We start from the raw sequence: 15281 nt of genomic DNA, 5'->3' as shown, positions 1-15281 counted from the left end.
CCCCTCCCCATGCAGCTCATTTGTCCATCCAATAGGACTTTGTGCAAATGATGGAATGTTCTAGAACAGGGGTGCACAACTTTTTCTACAAATGTCCAGATAGTAAATATTTCAGGTTTTGTAGAGCATGTACACTTTTTGCTGTGGCCGCTTCTCCCTTAAAAACGTAAAATCCCCTCTCAGCTCAAAGACCATACAACAAAAGGCCAAAGGGTAGATAGGGCCTGAGGGCCGCAGTTTGCTGACCCCCCTCCTAGGTCTGCAGTGTCCAGGACGGTAGCCGTGGCTCCTGGGCACTTGGGATGTGGCCAGTGCAAACGAGGAGCTGAATTTTCAGTTGAACTGTGCCTCATTTCAGTTGACCTCCCTGTGGCTGGTGCCCCCGTTGCACGCGCGGCTCTCGGTGACGGCGGGCTCTGCCGTGGGTGGGAGCTGCCCAGCTGGCGGGCCTCTCCAGCTCTCTGGCATTTCAAGGGCCGCTGGAGGGCGGCTGGGCCAGAGCCATCTCGCCTCCAGAAGAGCTTCAAGGGCCCTGTGTCCCTGACCGTTTGTATTTGTTCCAAGAGGCGGGCCTCCGAGGTTGGCCACCTGGGCCCTGGGAGTGCCGGGCCTGTGTGCTGCCGCTCGGGGGCGGGGCAGCCGGCTGGTTGCTGTGGTTACACCTGGGTACCCTTCCCCATCCCGGCTCAGGTGTGTCCATCGGGCGGTGTTTCAGGGTCAGAGAAAAACTGTATAGAAGTGAGGAGCGATAACGAGGAAGGGAGGGCGGGCAAAGCAAGGCAGGAGCAGCTTTCCCCCGGTTGATTTCCATCAGGGCACAAAGAAAATCATAGCTGAGATTTTGGGGTGCTTGCTCTTATCTCGTTTCAAGCTCCCCACAGCCCATTTTGCAGAATGGGAAAACTGAGGCTCAAGGGAGCGGCAGTCTCTGTCGTCAGGGAGGCATCCGACCCCAGAGCTGCATTCTTACCCGCCCCCCCTGGAATGGCATGGACAGGAGGGCAGTGAGCCTCAGATCCAGTGTGTGAGTCTGCAAAGTGATTTCCCCTTGTGGGCCTTGATTGTCCCATCTGTAAAATGGGGGAAGGTGAGAATGGGACTAAAAATCCTCCCCACCCTGGAAGGTAAGGACACAGCGGTGAAGTGCCCCCACCAGGATCCTCTTGGTTCCACATTACCGGGGCCCGGCTTCACGCCAGACCCAGTCATGTTCGTGGCCTCCCTCTTTTAACACAGTGGCTGAGAGCTGGGCATCCGAGTCACGTAGATCTCGATGGAGAGCCTGGTTCCGGCAGCTCCTGGCCACGTGCTCTTCCTCTTGGTGTCGTCTTCTCATCTGTAAACTTGGGGTCATCATACTTTTCTCTTAGGGGGCCTAAATGACACAAGGCACTCACATCGTGGGCCTTTGGACAGTGTTAGGTGATGGTGGCAGGGCGCTGTCTAACTCCGGGGGCACCGTGTTTATTGTATGCCAAGTACCTGGTGCCCTTTGGAGTTGGGCAGTGCACAGCCTTTCCAACTGTACCCAGCAGTCCCAGACGGTAATCAGTGGAATAGTGGTGGTGGTTCTTGCTTATCGTTATATTTACTTTTCCTGAAATCCAAGGTCCCTGGGCTGAGAGGAAGGGAGAAGCCTGGGGGGCAGAGACCCAGGGGCTCCCTAAGGCAGCAGTGGCTCAGCTCAGATTCTCAGCTCATACCTCTCTGTCTGCGAAGGGAGCAGTTCACTCCCTATAGGACCAGGCACTTTCAGACCCCAGCGGTGACATCTGGGGCTGAGGTGGCCTCCCCCTGCACTGCAGCTCGCCCCCCCGAGGACTTTCCCCTCAAATCACTGTCAGGGGCCCTTGGGGAGCCCAATGTCCCCTGTGCCTCTCTGAGGTGGCCTGGCCCCACTCTGGCACCCGTCCCAAAGCAGCACCTCCTCTGCTCTGCAGGGGTCAGCGGTGGATGGCCTCGGGGAGCCAAGGGGCCACGCGGGCTGGAGCCTGGGGTGAGAGTGCCCGGGGGAGGTGAGTGCATCCGAACCCCTCCCGTGGCCGGCTCACTCCTCTGTTGGAAATCAGGGGCTAGAAGATGCTGGATTGCAGGAGCACAGAGCGGAGCGGGCAGGCGCTGCATCTCCTTGTGTCAGGAGGGTGATTCTCCTGGTGACAGGACGCTGACGGCGGAGTCCCGGAGCCGGCAGGTCTCACCCGGCGTCCCTGAGCAGATGCTGGCACAGCCAGAATCCAGAACCCCTTGCGTCCCACGTTCCTGTGCTCGCGTTTTTGGTCGGCCCGCGGGGCACCTTCACACACAAGTTCCCCCAACGTCAGCTCCCTGAGAAAAAGGTATTATTGTCCCATTTTGGGGGAGGAGAAAACAGAAGCTCAGACGGGGGAAGTTGCTCGTCCAGGTCACCAGCTGGCAAGTGGCAGAGGCGGGATTGGAACCTGGGGCTTAGGACTCCACGTCTGAGGGTCTTCCCCACCATCCTCACTGCCGGATGCCAGGACCCCTCCCCTGTCAGGGTCCAGCGGGGCGGGGGGACGGAAGGCAGGCTCAGGTCCCTGGGCTGGGTCTGGAGTGGGCTCCCTGGCTCCGTGTGCCCAGTGAGCTGCCTCAGCGTGGCGGTTGCCAGCGGCTCTCTCTCTGCCACGTCGCCCTTCTTTCTCCTCTCAAGCCATCCTCCGGCTCTTTGCTGTCTTCTGCGCATGTCTGGCCTGCCCGCTTTGAGCTGTTTCCTTTGAGCTGCTGGGCCTCTCGCTCGGTTCTGTCCGAGGACGGTGAACAGCTCAGCCTCAGCCTGGTCCCATCCACACCTGCCACTCTGGCTGTGCGACCTTGGGCAAGTTGCTTCTTCTCTCTGAGCCGCTGGGGGCCGGGCTTCCCAGAGCTCACGGGGAGGATCCTGTTAGATGATGCACGGAAAATACTTAGTGGAGCCCACACTCAATAAAGGTAAAACACAAAACTTAGGCGCTTTGTTGAAAAGTGCTGTAGCCAAATGGTCAGCAATAAGCAAAACTGGTGTGTTGATAACATTTTTCTTATTTTGCTGATCCCTTCTTCTAGGCCTTCTCTGCTGGTATTTAGTATCCAGATCACTTCCGACCCCAAACATGAGCTCAAGAGCGCGTGCACGTTTTGCCTATCCTTTCTGGAAACAACTTTCCAAAATTATCCCCTTTTCTCCGTTTCTCCACATCCCGCAACACCATCTGTCCCCCAAAAGCTCTAGTCTCTTGCTCCCCACTGTGTCAGGAAGAAAGGGTGACTGCCCTAATTTAAGCTAAAGTGTGATTGACAGTCTGCCAGGGGCATTGACCTGAAATCATAATACCTGGAAGCATTCTGGTCGCAGGTCTAAGGGGAGAGTTTTAATGAGTACTTGAGGAAGCTGAGGGGTCCTTGGAGGGATTTCTGAGTGATTTTAGGTCCTGTCCAGCCTGCCTCCCCCATTGAAAGTAGCCCTGGAATGAGACTTTCTCATCCCAGACCCTGAATTCGGGGCACCTCGGAACCCCCAACATGGTCAGCGACATCCGATAGGTGCAGGTTTCTGGGCTACTTTCCAGTGCTCAGAGAGGCCCGTGACTCGAGGGCGAGACTCATCTTTGCTTTGTTAGGCGCTTCTAGAACCCGCACGGCAGCCTTTGAGGTCATCGGACCCACCCTCTCTGCAGCTGAGGAAACTGTGGCTTAGCTTGAGGAAGTGACTCTCCCAAAGCCACATGGCCAGGAAATGGCAGGGCCCCTCGGCAGTTCTGACCCCAGGCCTGAGCCTCTTCCCTCGCCTTTGATGTGCATTTTCCACTGGCTGCGGCCAGGAGCCTGGGGCCCCCAGGCCTGGGAGGCCGATCGGCCCAGCTGCAAACTGGGTCCCGTGGTGTTTCGGGCTGAGCCTCACATCTAAGCAGAATCGTCACCCCGCTCCCTTCCTCCAGACCCGGCACCATTCACCAAGCCACTTGCAGCGCCCCCCCCCCCCGTCCCCTCCCCCATTCTGCCAGCTTCTTTCTTGCCTGTGACTTTCCACTGGCTGTTCCCTCGGCTAGGAACTGCCTTCTCTGTCGTCTCCACCTGGCCGTCCAAAACTCCACCTGGCCACTGTTCAGAACTCAGCACTCGGGCTGCCTCCCTCACCTGCCCTCACCCGCTTGGCTGGAAGCCATCACCCCCTCCCAGGTGTGGGTCCACAGTGGGAGTGGCCTTGGGGGGCGAGGCTGTGTCTCTTAGCTCCATAGCCCAATTCCCGGCACACAGTAGGTACTCATTAAATGTCAGAATATAAATGAATGACCAGTGATCACGGTGGAAACCACTAATGTTCTTTCTCATGCCCCCTGTATGCCAGGGGTGTTCTTACGGGGGTCTTGTACTGTTCCTGGTGGCCCTTTGAGGGTGGTATTCTTAGACCCATTTTACGGATGTGGCTCAGAGAAGTGGAATCTGTTGCCCGAGCTCACACAGCCACACAGGAAGTGGCAGAGCTGGGATTCGAACCCAGGCCTGCCTGAGTCCTCGAGTGCCCAGAGATTTCAGGTCCTCACTTCGATTCTGCAAAGAGGTGGGAGGGGACACGAAGGGTCAGAAGCACAGCAGGGGCGAGGCAGAGAAGGGCCGGGGTGGCCGGAGGCTGGCTGAGTGTCCGCCCAGCGTCTGAGTCTGCATCTTCTGTATTAGCCCCCGGTTGCAAAATTGAGGGGGCTTGAGAGTAAACTGGGGAGGGGGCGGATCTGTCATTTGAGGTGACTGGAGGAGGGGGTGGCTCGGCTGGGTGGGGGTGGGGGTGGGGGTGGGGGTGGGCCCTCCCTGAAGAATTGCCACTGAAGTCCGATCGTCTGGGAGGGGTGAGGAGCATGGGCCCAGGGTCATAGTTCATGTCTTCAGTCATCCTGCCCCCTCCCGCCTCACCCTGTCTCTCCCCCCCTTCTCCTCCGGCCCCCGAAGCCCCCTCTCAGGTTCTAGAACACCCCACACCCTCTCCCATCTTGGGGTCTTTGCACTCTCTGTTCCCTCTGCCTGGAGCACCCTTCCCATACCTCTTCACAAATCCCGCTCAGATCCAGGTCTCAGCTTAGATGTCACCTCCTCCGAGAGGCCCTCTGACTGCCCTCCTTGTCTCCTGCTTGATCCCCTTGTGGAGTCCTGCTCGCTGTTTGCCAGCTCTTATTCCCGTCTGGCCGTAGCTTGTGTACCATCCACTTCCACTTCCCCTTCTGGGACGTAAGCTCCTGAGGCCAGAGGCCTGGCTGTCATCCACTCTCCTGTCCCCAGCCCTGAGCATGTGCCTGGCACCTTTTAATCTTTCCTAAGCACTTACCGAATGAAGCCTGAATGAGTGGACGGGGATTCTGGAAGAAACCCAGAGCAGGCCGTTCTGTGCCTTCTTCTGGGAGCGTGTCCTGCAGGGGCAGAGCGCGGGCCTTCAGAGCGCACTCACCGGAGCCCCTGGCCTGCGCCTGAGTCTCAGATCCCAGCCCGGCTGCTGCCCAGCTGGGCGAGTGCGACCCACCTCTCCATGCCTCGGCTTCCTCCTCTCTCTACAGTAATCATTTCAGGGCCCCTACTCTGTGCCAGGCCCTGCTCATCCAACCAGGGCACATTCCAGAAATGTTTATCGAGCAGCTGGAGATGCCAGCGCTGTGCTCAGGGCCGGGGAGACAGCCGAGAACAAAACAGGCGAAAGCTCAGTCCTTGCACAGCATGTGCTGCTGAAGTCTGGATTTCTGGTGCGTTCCTGGTTTCTGTATTTGCATAGTCAATTTTAAGATAATTATTCCTCCTCCTTTTAGCAGATGAGGAAACTGAGGCATTGGCGGTTAAGGAACTGGGCGAGGTCCCACAGCTAGGAAGTGGTGACAAGGAATTGGAACCCAGGCCATCGGCCCCTTGGGGCATGACAGCACGGCCCCCTGGGGTTGCTGGAGGATGTCAGGAGTTAGGATAGGTGAAGGGCCCAGCTGAGGCCTGACACCTGGCGCTGCTTGTGCCATGTGCCCTGCCATGAAGGTCGGCACGCTCCCGTCTGCTGTCACTGGGGTCTGTATGGTGCGTGACCACGTGTGTCCCTGTCTCTCTCTCCAGATGTGAGCCCCGCGGGCCTCCCGCTGACCTGTCGCTGACGCAGGCGCGCCCCCTGAGGCCCAGCATGCGCCTGTCTATGCGGAGGGCGCTGCTGGCGGCCGGCTGCACCCTGGCCCTGGTGCTGGCCGTCCAGCTGGGGCAGCAGGTGCTGGAGTGCCGCGCGGTGCTGGAGGGGCCGCGGAGCCCCCGGCGGGCCATGCGGCCGGAGCAGGAGGACCTGGTGATGGTGGGCGCGGACCACGTGGAGTACCGCTACGGCAAGGCCATGCCGCTCATCTTCGTGGGCGGTGTGCCCCGCAGCGGCACCACGCTGATGCGGGCCATGCTCGACGCCCACCCGGAGGTGCGCTGCGGCGAGGAGACGCGCATCATCCCGCGCGTGCTGGCCATGCGCCAGGCCTGGTCCAAGTCAGGGCGGGAGAAGCTGCGGCTGGACGAGGCGGGCGTGACGGACGAGGTGCTGGACGCCGCCATGCAGGCCTTCATCCTGGAGGTGATCGCCAAGCACGGCGAGCCGGCCCGCGTGCTCTGCAACAAGGACCCCTTCACGCTCAAGTCCTCCGTCTACCTGTCGCGCCTGTTCCCCAACTCCAAGTTCCTGCTGATGGTGCGCGACGGCCGCGCCTCGGTGCACTCCATGATCACGCGCAAGGTCACCATCGCCGGCTTCGACCTCAGCAGCTACCGCGACTGCCTCACCAAGTGGAACAAGGCCATCGAGGTGATGTACGCGCAGTGCATGGAGGTGGGCAAGGACAAGTGTCTGCCCGTGTACTACGAACAGCTGGTGCTGCACCCCCGGCGCTCCCTCAAGCTCATCCTCGACTTCCTCGGCATCGCCTGGAGCGACGCCGTCCTGCACCACGAGGACCTCATCGGCAAGCCCGGTGGCGTCTCCCTGTCCAAGTGAGTGGAGCCCCCTAGGCTCCGCCCCAACCCCCGGTCCTGGACTCAGAGGCACTGGGTGGGAAGATCGGTTCTGCCTCTCCGAGCTGTGCGGCCTTGGGCAAGTCATTGTGCCTCGCTGAACCTCAGCTTCCTTATCCAAGAGGTGGGGCAGTCACTCCTCTCTTTTCTGAGAGAATCAGCAAACTTGGAGTGTCTTTGTCGTAAGGCCGTAGTGGGTAAAGGTTAAGGACGCAGATTCTGGAACCAGGCTGTCTGGGTTCAAATTCCAGCTCCACCGCTTGCTAGCTGTGTGACCTTACGCAAGTGATTCAACCTCTCTGTCCCTCTGTTTCCTCCTCTATAACGTGGAGCTACACCATGGGTATCTGTCTGTCTTATGGATACCTGTGAGCATCAGATAGGGTAACACACATTAGGGGCTACTGTTGGTGTTATTATTGTTATTTGATTGTTGCTATTGCTTGTCTTGGAATACCCATCGTCCTCACCATCATCACGATTTAATGAGTGGCAAGCCCTTAAACAAACATTATTCCTTTAATCCCCACAGCAACCTGGGGACATAGTGACTGCTCTTATCCCCATTTTACAGATGAATAAACTCAGTCTCAGAGAGGGCAAGTTACTGGCCTAAGGCCACACAGCTAGCAAAATGTGTCAGGATTTGAACCAGGTCTGTTGGACTCCAGGGCGTGTGTGCTCTTCAACTCCCCACAGCCAGGGCCCCTCGTCCCTCCCTCTTTCTGTCCCTTGCTCTCTGCCTTCCTCCTTTGGGGAGGCCGTTCCTCTCCCAAGAGCAAGTGCACTCTCCCTGCTGTAGGGTCACAGTGTGCTGTGTCCCTGTCTCCGTCCTGATGAGGCCCAAGCGTCCCCAAGAGCCCAGTGAAAGGGCGGTCCTTCCCCGGGCAACGCCTCCCCTTTTGCTTCATGGCTGATCTCCCCCAGGCTCCATCCCCAAGAACTCTGGAGTCCTGAGCAGAGCTGGGGACTTTGGTGGCTCCCCCGATGGCAGGGACATGCCCACGTGCCAGTTGCCCCAGCCGGGTGGTGCTGGAGCCGGGCTTTTGTCAATTATGACGACATCAGATGCCCAGGGGAATACATCTTTATTGTAGGAAAGTGGGACAGTATCCTTGGGACAGGAAAACAGCCCATAATCCCACCACCCAGATTTAACTATGTGACCAGCTTGTCCTTTGTCAGGGCATGTTGATAAAACCATACTTCACTTCATGCGTGGGACCGCTTGCCGGTGGCCCCCAGCCCTCTGTTGCAGCATCATGTTGGGTGGCTGCATGATATTCCCCTCCACAGACTGCCATATTCTATTTAACATCCCCTATTTTTGGACACTTTGGTTATTTCTAGCTTTATGGACTCATATCAAGCATTGTCTTCCTTTTGCTACATCTGTTTGTCTCTGATCTTCTTCCCCAAGTTACCTGTTGGTGGATGGAAGCATCTAGAAATAGGCTCTCAGTGCTGGGAGCTCCCAGCCTTCCATCCTGCAAGGCCCCTGAACTGGCACTAGTGAGATCTTTGTGATTCCGATGGCTTGGTGAGCCTGTTACAGGGGAGCAGAAGGAAGCACATAGAGGATGATGGTTGTTCCATCGTAAGAGCATAACCTTGAAAACAACCTCAGTGTCCATCTTTAGGGGAATGAAAAAATAAGTTATGGAGGCATGCTACACAGCTGAAAAAAAGAATGAGAGTTGAGCGAAAACAAAGTTGCAAACCAGTACATATAGTGTATCATTTCTGCTTTACAAATTGCAAACAAAACCATAGCTTTTCTCTGTGTATGTGTGTGGGACAGGAAGAGAAAGCTAACACTTACTGAGACCTTCCAGGGTACCTTATTTTTCCAGTACTAACTCATTGACTTGTATTAACTCATTTACTCCCCAAACAGCCCAGGCAGGTAGGTACTATCATTATTCCCATTTAAAGAGGAGGAAACTGAGGCTCAGAGAGGTGAAGTAACTTTCCCAAGGACACACAGCCTGGGTGGTCCGACTGGCATTGGCACTCGGGCAGTCTGGCTCCGGAGTCTGCTCTTAGCCTGTCTGCTATTTCGAACACAGAAACAGCATTGCAAGGGGGAGCTCCAAAATGCCACAACTGGGTCCCTGGAGGGAGCTGATGGCCTGGGCATGCTGACCACAGGGCCTCTTGGCCTTACCATCAGTGTTTTATCATTATTTCTCAAGAACAAAATATCCATCTTAGTCACGTAAATAAAAAGTTATTTTTAAAAAGTCAGAGATGTCGAGAGGGTGGAATTTAAGCACCCTCGGTGTGCCCTGCCTGTTACTCTCCTCTGACTTGGCACTACGTGCTCTTATCCCCATTGCACAGAGGAGGTATGAGGAGGCCAGTGACTTGCCTGCAGTCTCACAGTTGTTGAGGGCACAGCTGGCCCCGGGCCAGGTACCCCCAGCCTCCAGCTGCCCCAGGGCAACTTAGCAGGGAGCCCGCCCAGATGCCGTCTGGGTCTGCCCGTGCCCCATCCAGCCTGTCTTTTCTCCCCAGGATCGAGCGATCCACAGACCAGGTCATCAAGCCCGTGAACCTGGAAGCACTTTCCAAGTGGACCGGCCACATCCCTGGGGACGTGGTGAGGGACATGGCCCACATCGCCCCCATGCTGGCTCGGCTTGGCTATGACCCTTACGCAAACCCGCCCAACTATGGCAACCCTGACCCGATCGTCATCAACAACACGCAGCGGGTGAGTGCACGTGCACATGTGGAGATGTGCTCTCGGGCCGTGGCGGGCCGGAAGCTCCCGCTCCCTGAGAAAGCATTTAGTCTCTTGTTTCCTAAGCAACTGGTTTGTTTCTATCTTACGGACATGGTGAATTGTAAGACTGCTTTTATTTCCGTTTTTGCCTGGGCCACAAGGAAGCTCAAGAACAACTGGCAGCTTGTCTCTCCCACCCTATAGCATCTAACAGCAGGCCCATTTGTGCACTAATTTCATCCTATTTCTCTACTCTTATTTACCCTTTCCTCCCTATTTCCCCGGCTGTTTCTTCCTTTCTTTGTAAAGCACTTCAAGTCTTTGTTGAGACTGGGCATAAAGAAATAAACTGTTGGTCCCTTATTGCCCCCCTAGGTTTAAGGTTGATTTCTTGTTTTTTCCTTCCCAAAGCCCCAGTACATGGTTGTATATCATAGTTGTAGATCCTTCTAGTTCGTCTGTGTAGGATGCCACCATAGCACGGCTTGATGAGCGGCGCCAGGTCCGCGCCCAGGATCCGAACCGATGAACCCCAGGCCGCCAAAGCGGAGCACGTACACTTAACCGCTAGGCCACGGGGCCAGCCTGTAAGGTTGATTTCTGAGACAAATGTGAGCTGAGGGCAGTTTAAATTACTTTTTAAGTTCTGCTTAGTTAAGGAGGTCAAGGGAAATGACTTTGACAGGATGTTTGTGAAGTGTTAAGTAGTCTAAGCCTGGATCAAAGAACAGGTAACGCGTCCATGCTCCCTCTTTACACGTTGCCGTCACAGCTGCGGGTTTACGTTGGGGGCTGTGTTCTGACTTCCTCAGAGGCACTAAGTTAGTGAAACTATTTGGAAATGGGACCCAGGCCTGCAGAAGAGCCCTCCTGGCCCTTCCTTCCATCATTGAGACTCAGAGGCTGAATTTAAGCTAAGCTCGGCATTTCTGAAGGCGTGCCGATTCTGGAAAGTAAGCAGTTCTCCTGTTGAACCACAAAGGGAGAAAGCCATTCCTCTTTCCTGTAATTCTTAAGGACTCAAGGAGAAAGACTCCACTGGGGCTGAAACGTCTTGAACACCTCGCTGACACGCGCAAGCTCGCCTTTTAACAGAGAATTTACTCGCGCCGCCCTTGTAATTGACGTGTAATTACATTAGTTCTTTCTCTGCCCCCGCCATCAGTGGATTTTGCAAACATTTATTGATGGAAATACTAGAGATCCGACATAGATGCCCAGACTGCATTGACAGTGTGGGTCTTCACCACCTGGATGTGGTTTATTTTTATTGTGATTTTTATTATAAATATTGATTACTATTTATATTATTCAATAATAATTATTCTTTCAACTGTCCTTATGTGTTTTATGTAATATATTTCACACTAAAAAATTAATTAACTAGATTAAAAAGAAGGAGAAGCGGGTGATGATCTGGAAATCCAGCCCCCAGGCACTTCTCAGAAACAGCGGGGGCAGAATGGGGACCACAGCGTCACCAGGCTGTCCTCTCCCTACCCCACGTGCCCAGCCAGGGGTCCAGCAGCGGCTTCTCTGACATGTTTTTAAAACCGGAGGCCCCTGGCTTGCCCCAGACTGTGGGTCAGAAGCTCCTAGAGGAAGGCCTGACCTTGTGTACTGTATAAAAAGTTACAAATTCCTACAAGCCCTGATCGTCAGGAGCAGCTCCGTGGAGCTCTGTTGTTGGTTTAAAATGGAAGATGTGTCCAGTTTTCTTCCCAAGAGGTTCCCTCCCTGGGAGTTAATCAAGTCTTGGCAAGTGCCAGACCCTTGTTTAGTCTTTACGGTAGTTTTGTTATTACTGCAAAGGTAAGTCCCCTCGTCGAAAGCCGTGTGTGTGTGTGTGTGTGTGTGTGTGTGACATTGTGTGTTCCTATGGTGGATCCTGGGGTGGGCTAGACTCAGTGACTGGAAGGACCCCATTGCTAATGAAATTGCCCACACCTGTGCTGTCCATTACCACCACGAGCTGCTAACCTTTGTGGCTTTTGACATGTGACTAGTGCAAATTGAGAGGTGCTGGGAGTGTAAAATAACACTGCGTTTTGAAGTCCTAGTACAAAAAAAATCAGTAGAATGTCTCACTAATCACTTTTATATTGATTACACGTTGAAGTATTAATATTTTATTTTTTTTCCTTTCTCTCTTTTTTTCTTTTGAGGACGATTAGCCCTGAGCTATCTACTGCCAATCCTCCTCTTTTTGCTGAGGAAGACTGGCCCTGAGCTAACATCCATGCCCATCTCCCTCTACTTTATATGTGGGACGCCTACCACAGCATGGCATGCCAAGGGGTGACATGTCCCCACCTGGGATCTGAACCGGGGAACCCTGGGCCACCGAAGTGGAACGTGCACATTTAACCACTGTGCCACCGGGCTGGCCCCATAAGTATTAATATTTTAGATATATAAGGTTAAATAAAAGATATTACTAGAATTAATTTCACCTGATTACTTTTTTTAAAATGTAGCTACTAAAAAACTCAAAATTACTTAGTCGGTTCACATTTTCTTCTCTTGGACAGTACTGGGCTATAGGTGACTTATCTGTCGAGAGAGTGTGGAAAGGCCTGGAATTTTCTGGTTCCCACCTCAGGGCCTTTGCCCTAGCTGTGTCTTCTGCCTAGAATGCTTCTCCTTCAGAGCTTAGCCTGGCTGGTTTTCCTTGTCGGTGAGGTCTCAGCTCGAAGGTTACCTGTTCCAAGAGGCCCCTTTTGACCACCCATCAAGAGAATTCCCCTGGTCGGTCCCAGTCACATTCCTTTGTTTTCGTTCTTTGTAGCGCTTCCTGTGGTTTGACATGTTCTAGTTTATTTGTGTTTATTACTACCTGTGGATTGTCTGTCTCCCTCTCTAGAATGGAAGCCCCAGGAAAACAGGAATTTTAATTGTCTGGTTAATGCTGTGGCCCTGGAGCTTAGAACAGTGCCTGGAACAAGAGGAGCTCAAGAAATGTTTGTTGGATGGCTGGCTGGCTGGCTGGATGGATGGATGGATGGGTGGATGGGTGGTTGGATGGATGGATGGGTGGTTGGATGGATGGATGGATGGTTGGATGGATGGATGGATGAGTGGATGGATGGATGGAAGGATGGATGGTTGGATGGATGGATGGATGAGTGGATGGATGGATGGATGGATGGATGGTTGGATGGATGGATGGATGAGTGGATGGATGGATGGATGGATGGTTGGATGGATGGATGGATGAGTGGATGGCTGCGTGGATGGGTGGACGGGTGGACGGATGGACGGATGGATGGATGGATGGATGGTTGGATGGATGGATGGATGAGTGGATGGCTGGATGGATGGGTGGACGGGTGGACGGATGGATGGACGGATGGATGGATGGATGGATGGTTGGATGCATGGATGGATGAGTGGATGGATGGATGGAAGGATGGATGGATGGATGGATGGATGGATGAGCGGATGGCTGGATGGATGGGTGGATGGGTGGACGGATGGATGGATGGATGGATGGATGGATGGTTGGATGGATGGATGGATGAGTAGATGGATGGATGGATGGATGGATGGATGAGTGGATGGATGGATGGATGGATGGATGGATGGTGGGATGGATGGATGGATGAGTGGATGGGTGGGTGGACGGATGGATGGATGGATGGATGGATGGATGAGTGGATGGATGGATGGATGAGTGGATGGATGGCTGGATGGATGGGTGGATGGATAGGTGGATGAAAGGATGAGTGGATGGGTGGGTGGATGGGTGGATGGGAGGGTGGATGGATGTGGAGGTGATGGACTAAATTTTATTTTTATTTATATTTTACATTTATATATGTAATATAAATATATTTTATATTTAATATATATTTAACATAATATATATTATATATAGTTAATATAACATATGTAATATAATTTATATATAACATAATATAATATATAATACTATATATAATATAAATATATTTATATATTTATTTTATTTATATTTATAAATTTTATTTTATCATTTCCATGATAGTGATATTTTTCTTCTCTTTCCTAGGTCTTGAAAGGGGACTATAAAACACCAGCCAATCTGAAAGGATATTTTCAGGTTAGAAACCCCGAGGGGAATTCTGAATTCTGCGTATCTGGCTGTCCCACTCACTGGCTTGCTGCATATCTTGGACACTTCACTTCTCTAATATGGCCGATAGTTTCCGCATCGGAAGATTGGGCGGGGCTGGGGGTTGGGCCAGAGGCTCTCTCAGAGTCTGATCCAGCTGGGCCCAGGTCTCAGCAGCTCTGCCTGAGCCCCCTCCATCCCCTCGTCTCCTGGCTTGACAGCTGTGGGAGGGGACATGCTGGGGACTTTTGTCAGGCTTTCTGTCTCTAGCCTTAAATTCAGTTTTATTTCAAGTGGCAATTCCCAAACATGACCCAGCACAAAATTTTCATCAGTTTACCATAAAATGAGACACACAAAGGTCACGTGATGTGGGACTAGGTATGAATGTAGGCGCACATACCCTCCTGCATCCCCACATACGTCCCGGGTATGTCCGTGGGAGGCAGTCCATGGATCGTGTCAAGAAGAACCGCCCCTTGACCAACATTATAGTGTCTTTCTTTTGGTGTCAAAGAATCCCCTTTTAAATGAAGTGGTGGTGCTAAAATTAGTAGTTTCAGTTTGTGTGTGTTTTATTTAATTTGGCAAATAACGGGTGGGCCACCCTGTGCCAGTCCCCAGTTTAAAATCAAATTGGTGAAATCTGATTTCCTGGGGACCACAGCTTTCGTGCCCATCTCAGTTCTTTGGGGAGGGGTCCACGCTCCCTTTATGGGAATCAGAGTCCCATCTCTTGCCACTGTGGAAAAAATGTTGCCAGACTTAATCAGCACTCATTTATTATTTGTTTTAACCAAAAAGATGATGTCACAAGAACAACCAACAGAAGTGGGGGGAGGGGAATTAGCCACAAGCCGAAACTCTTCATTTTTGCATGTCGTCCTTTTCTGCCCACCTGAAGGTACATTTTTGCATTCGTTGCAGTTTCGTCGTGCGAGCTGCTTGGTTTTGCTTTCTGAGTGTTTTCCATCTTTTGGGTTTCACTGTTGTATTTTGGATGGCTGCAGAGTGTTCTCTAGAACGCATTATGTGCCATCCGTTACTTAACTCCCACCCCGAGATCCTTCACAGTTTTTGCTGTATCCCAAGTGATGTCGTGTGCACATCATCCTGATCTTGCCTCTCTTTGTGGGGTGAGAGCTTGGGGCTTGATGGAATCATTCCCTTCAAATACATTTTTGGGGAGTGGAATTGGTGAGTGGAAAGGTCCAGATCTTTTTTTTTTTTTTCTCTTCTTCTTCTTCTCCCCAAAGCGCCCCCCCGCCCCGGTGCATAGTTGTATATTCTAGTTGTGAGTGCCTCTGGGTTGTGCTATGTGAGACGCCGCCTCAGCATGGCCTGATGAGCGGTGCCATGTCCATGCCTAGGATCTGAACTAGGGAAACCCTGGGCTGCCGAAGCAGAGCGCGCGAATTTAACTGCTCGGCCACGGGGCCGGCCCCCAGGTCCAGATCT

The 15281-nt window shown here is 53.3% G+C and overlaps 1 protein-coding gene across 8 annotated transcripts in view; it reads left to right on the top strand.

Annotated features, from left to right (window-relative positions):
• Nucleotides 1–15281, top strand: part of TPST2 (tyrosylprotein sulfotransferase 2) — a 55439-nt gene that overhangs the window by 35807 nt on the left and 4351 nt on the right. For 7 of the 8 annotated variants that reach the window (XM_014857849.3, XM_070516293.1, XM_070516297.1 and 4 more), the window contains 3 exons: nucleotides 6076–6981; nucleotides 9520–9718; nucleotides 13761–13811. In XM_014857849.3, the coding sequence (XP_014713335.2) occupies nucleotides 6076–6981; nucleotides 9520–9718; nucleotides 13761–13811 (1156 nt within the window). Of the gene's footprint in view, nucleotides 1–5304; nucleotides 5721–6075; nucleotides 6982–9519; nucleotides 9719–13760; nucleotides 13812–15281 lie in introns of those variants that run through there. The other variant, XM_070516296.1, reaches the window with a different exon arrangement.

Source organism: Equus asinus, chromosome 8, assembly GCF_041296235.1.
Source record: "Equus asinus isolate D_3611 breed Donkey chromosome 8, EquAss-T2T_v2, whole genome shotgun sequence".
NCBI classification, from domain to species: domain Eukaryota; kingdom Metazoa; phylum Chordata; class Mammalia; order Perissodactyla; family Equidae; genus Equus; species Equus asinus.
The sequence above is the reverse complement of the archived record's forward strand: the minus strand, read 5'-3'. Positions and strand labels throughout refer to the sequence as shown.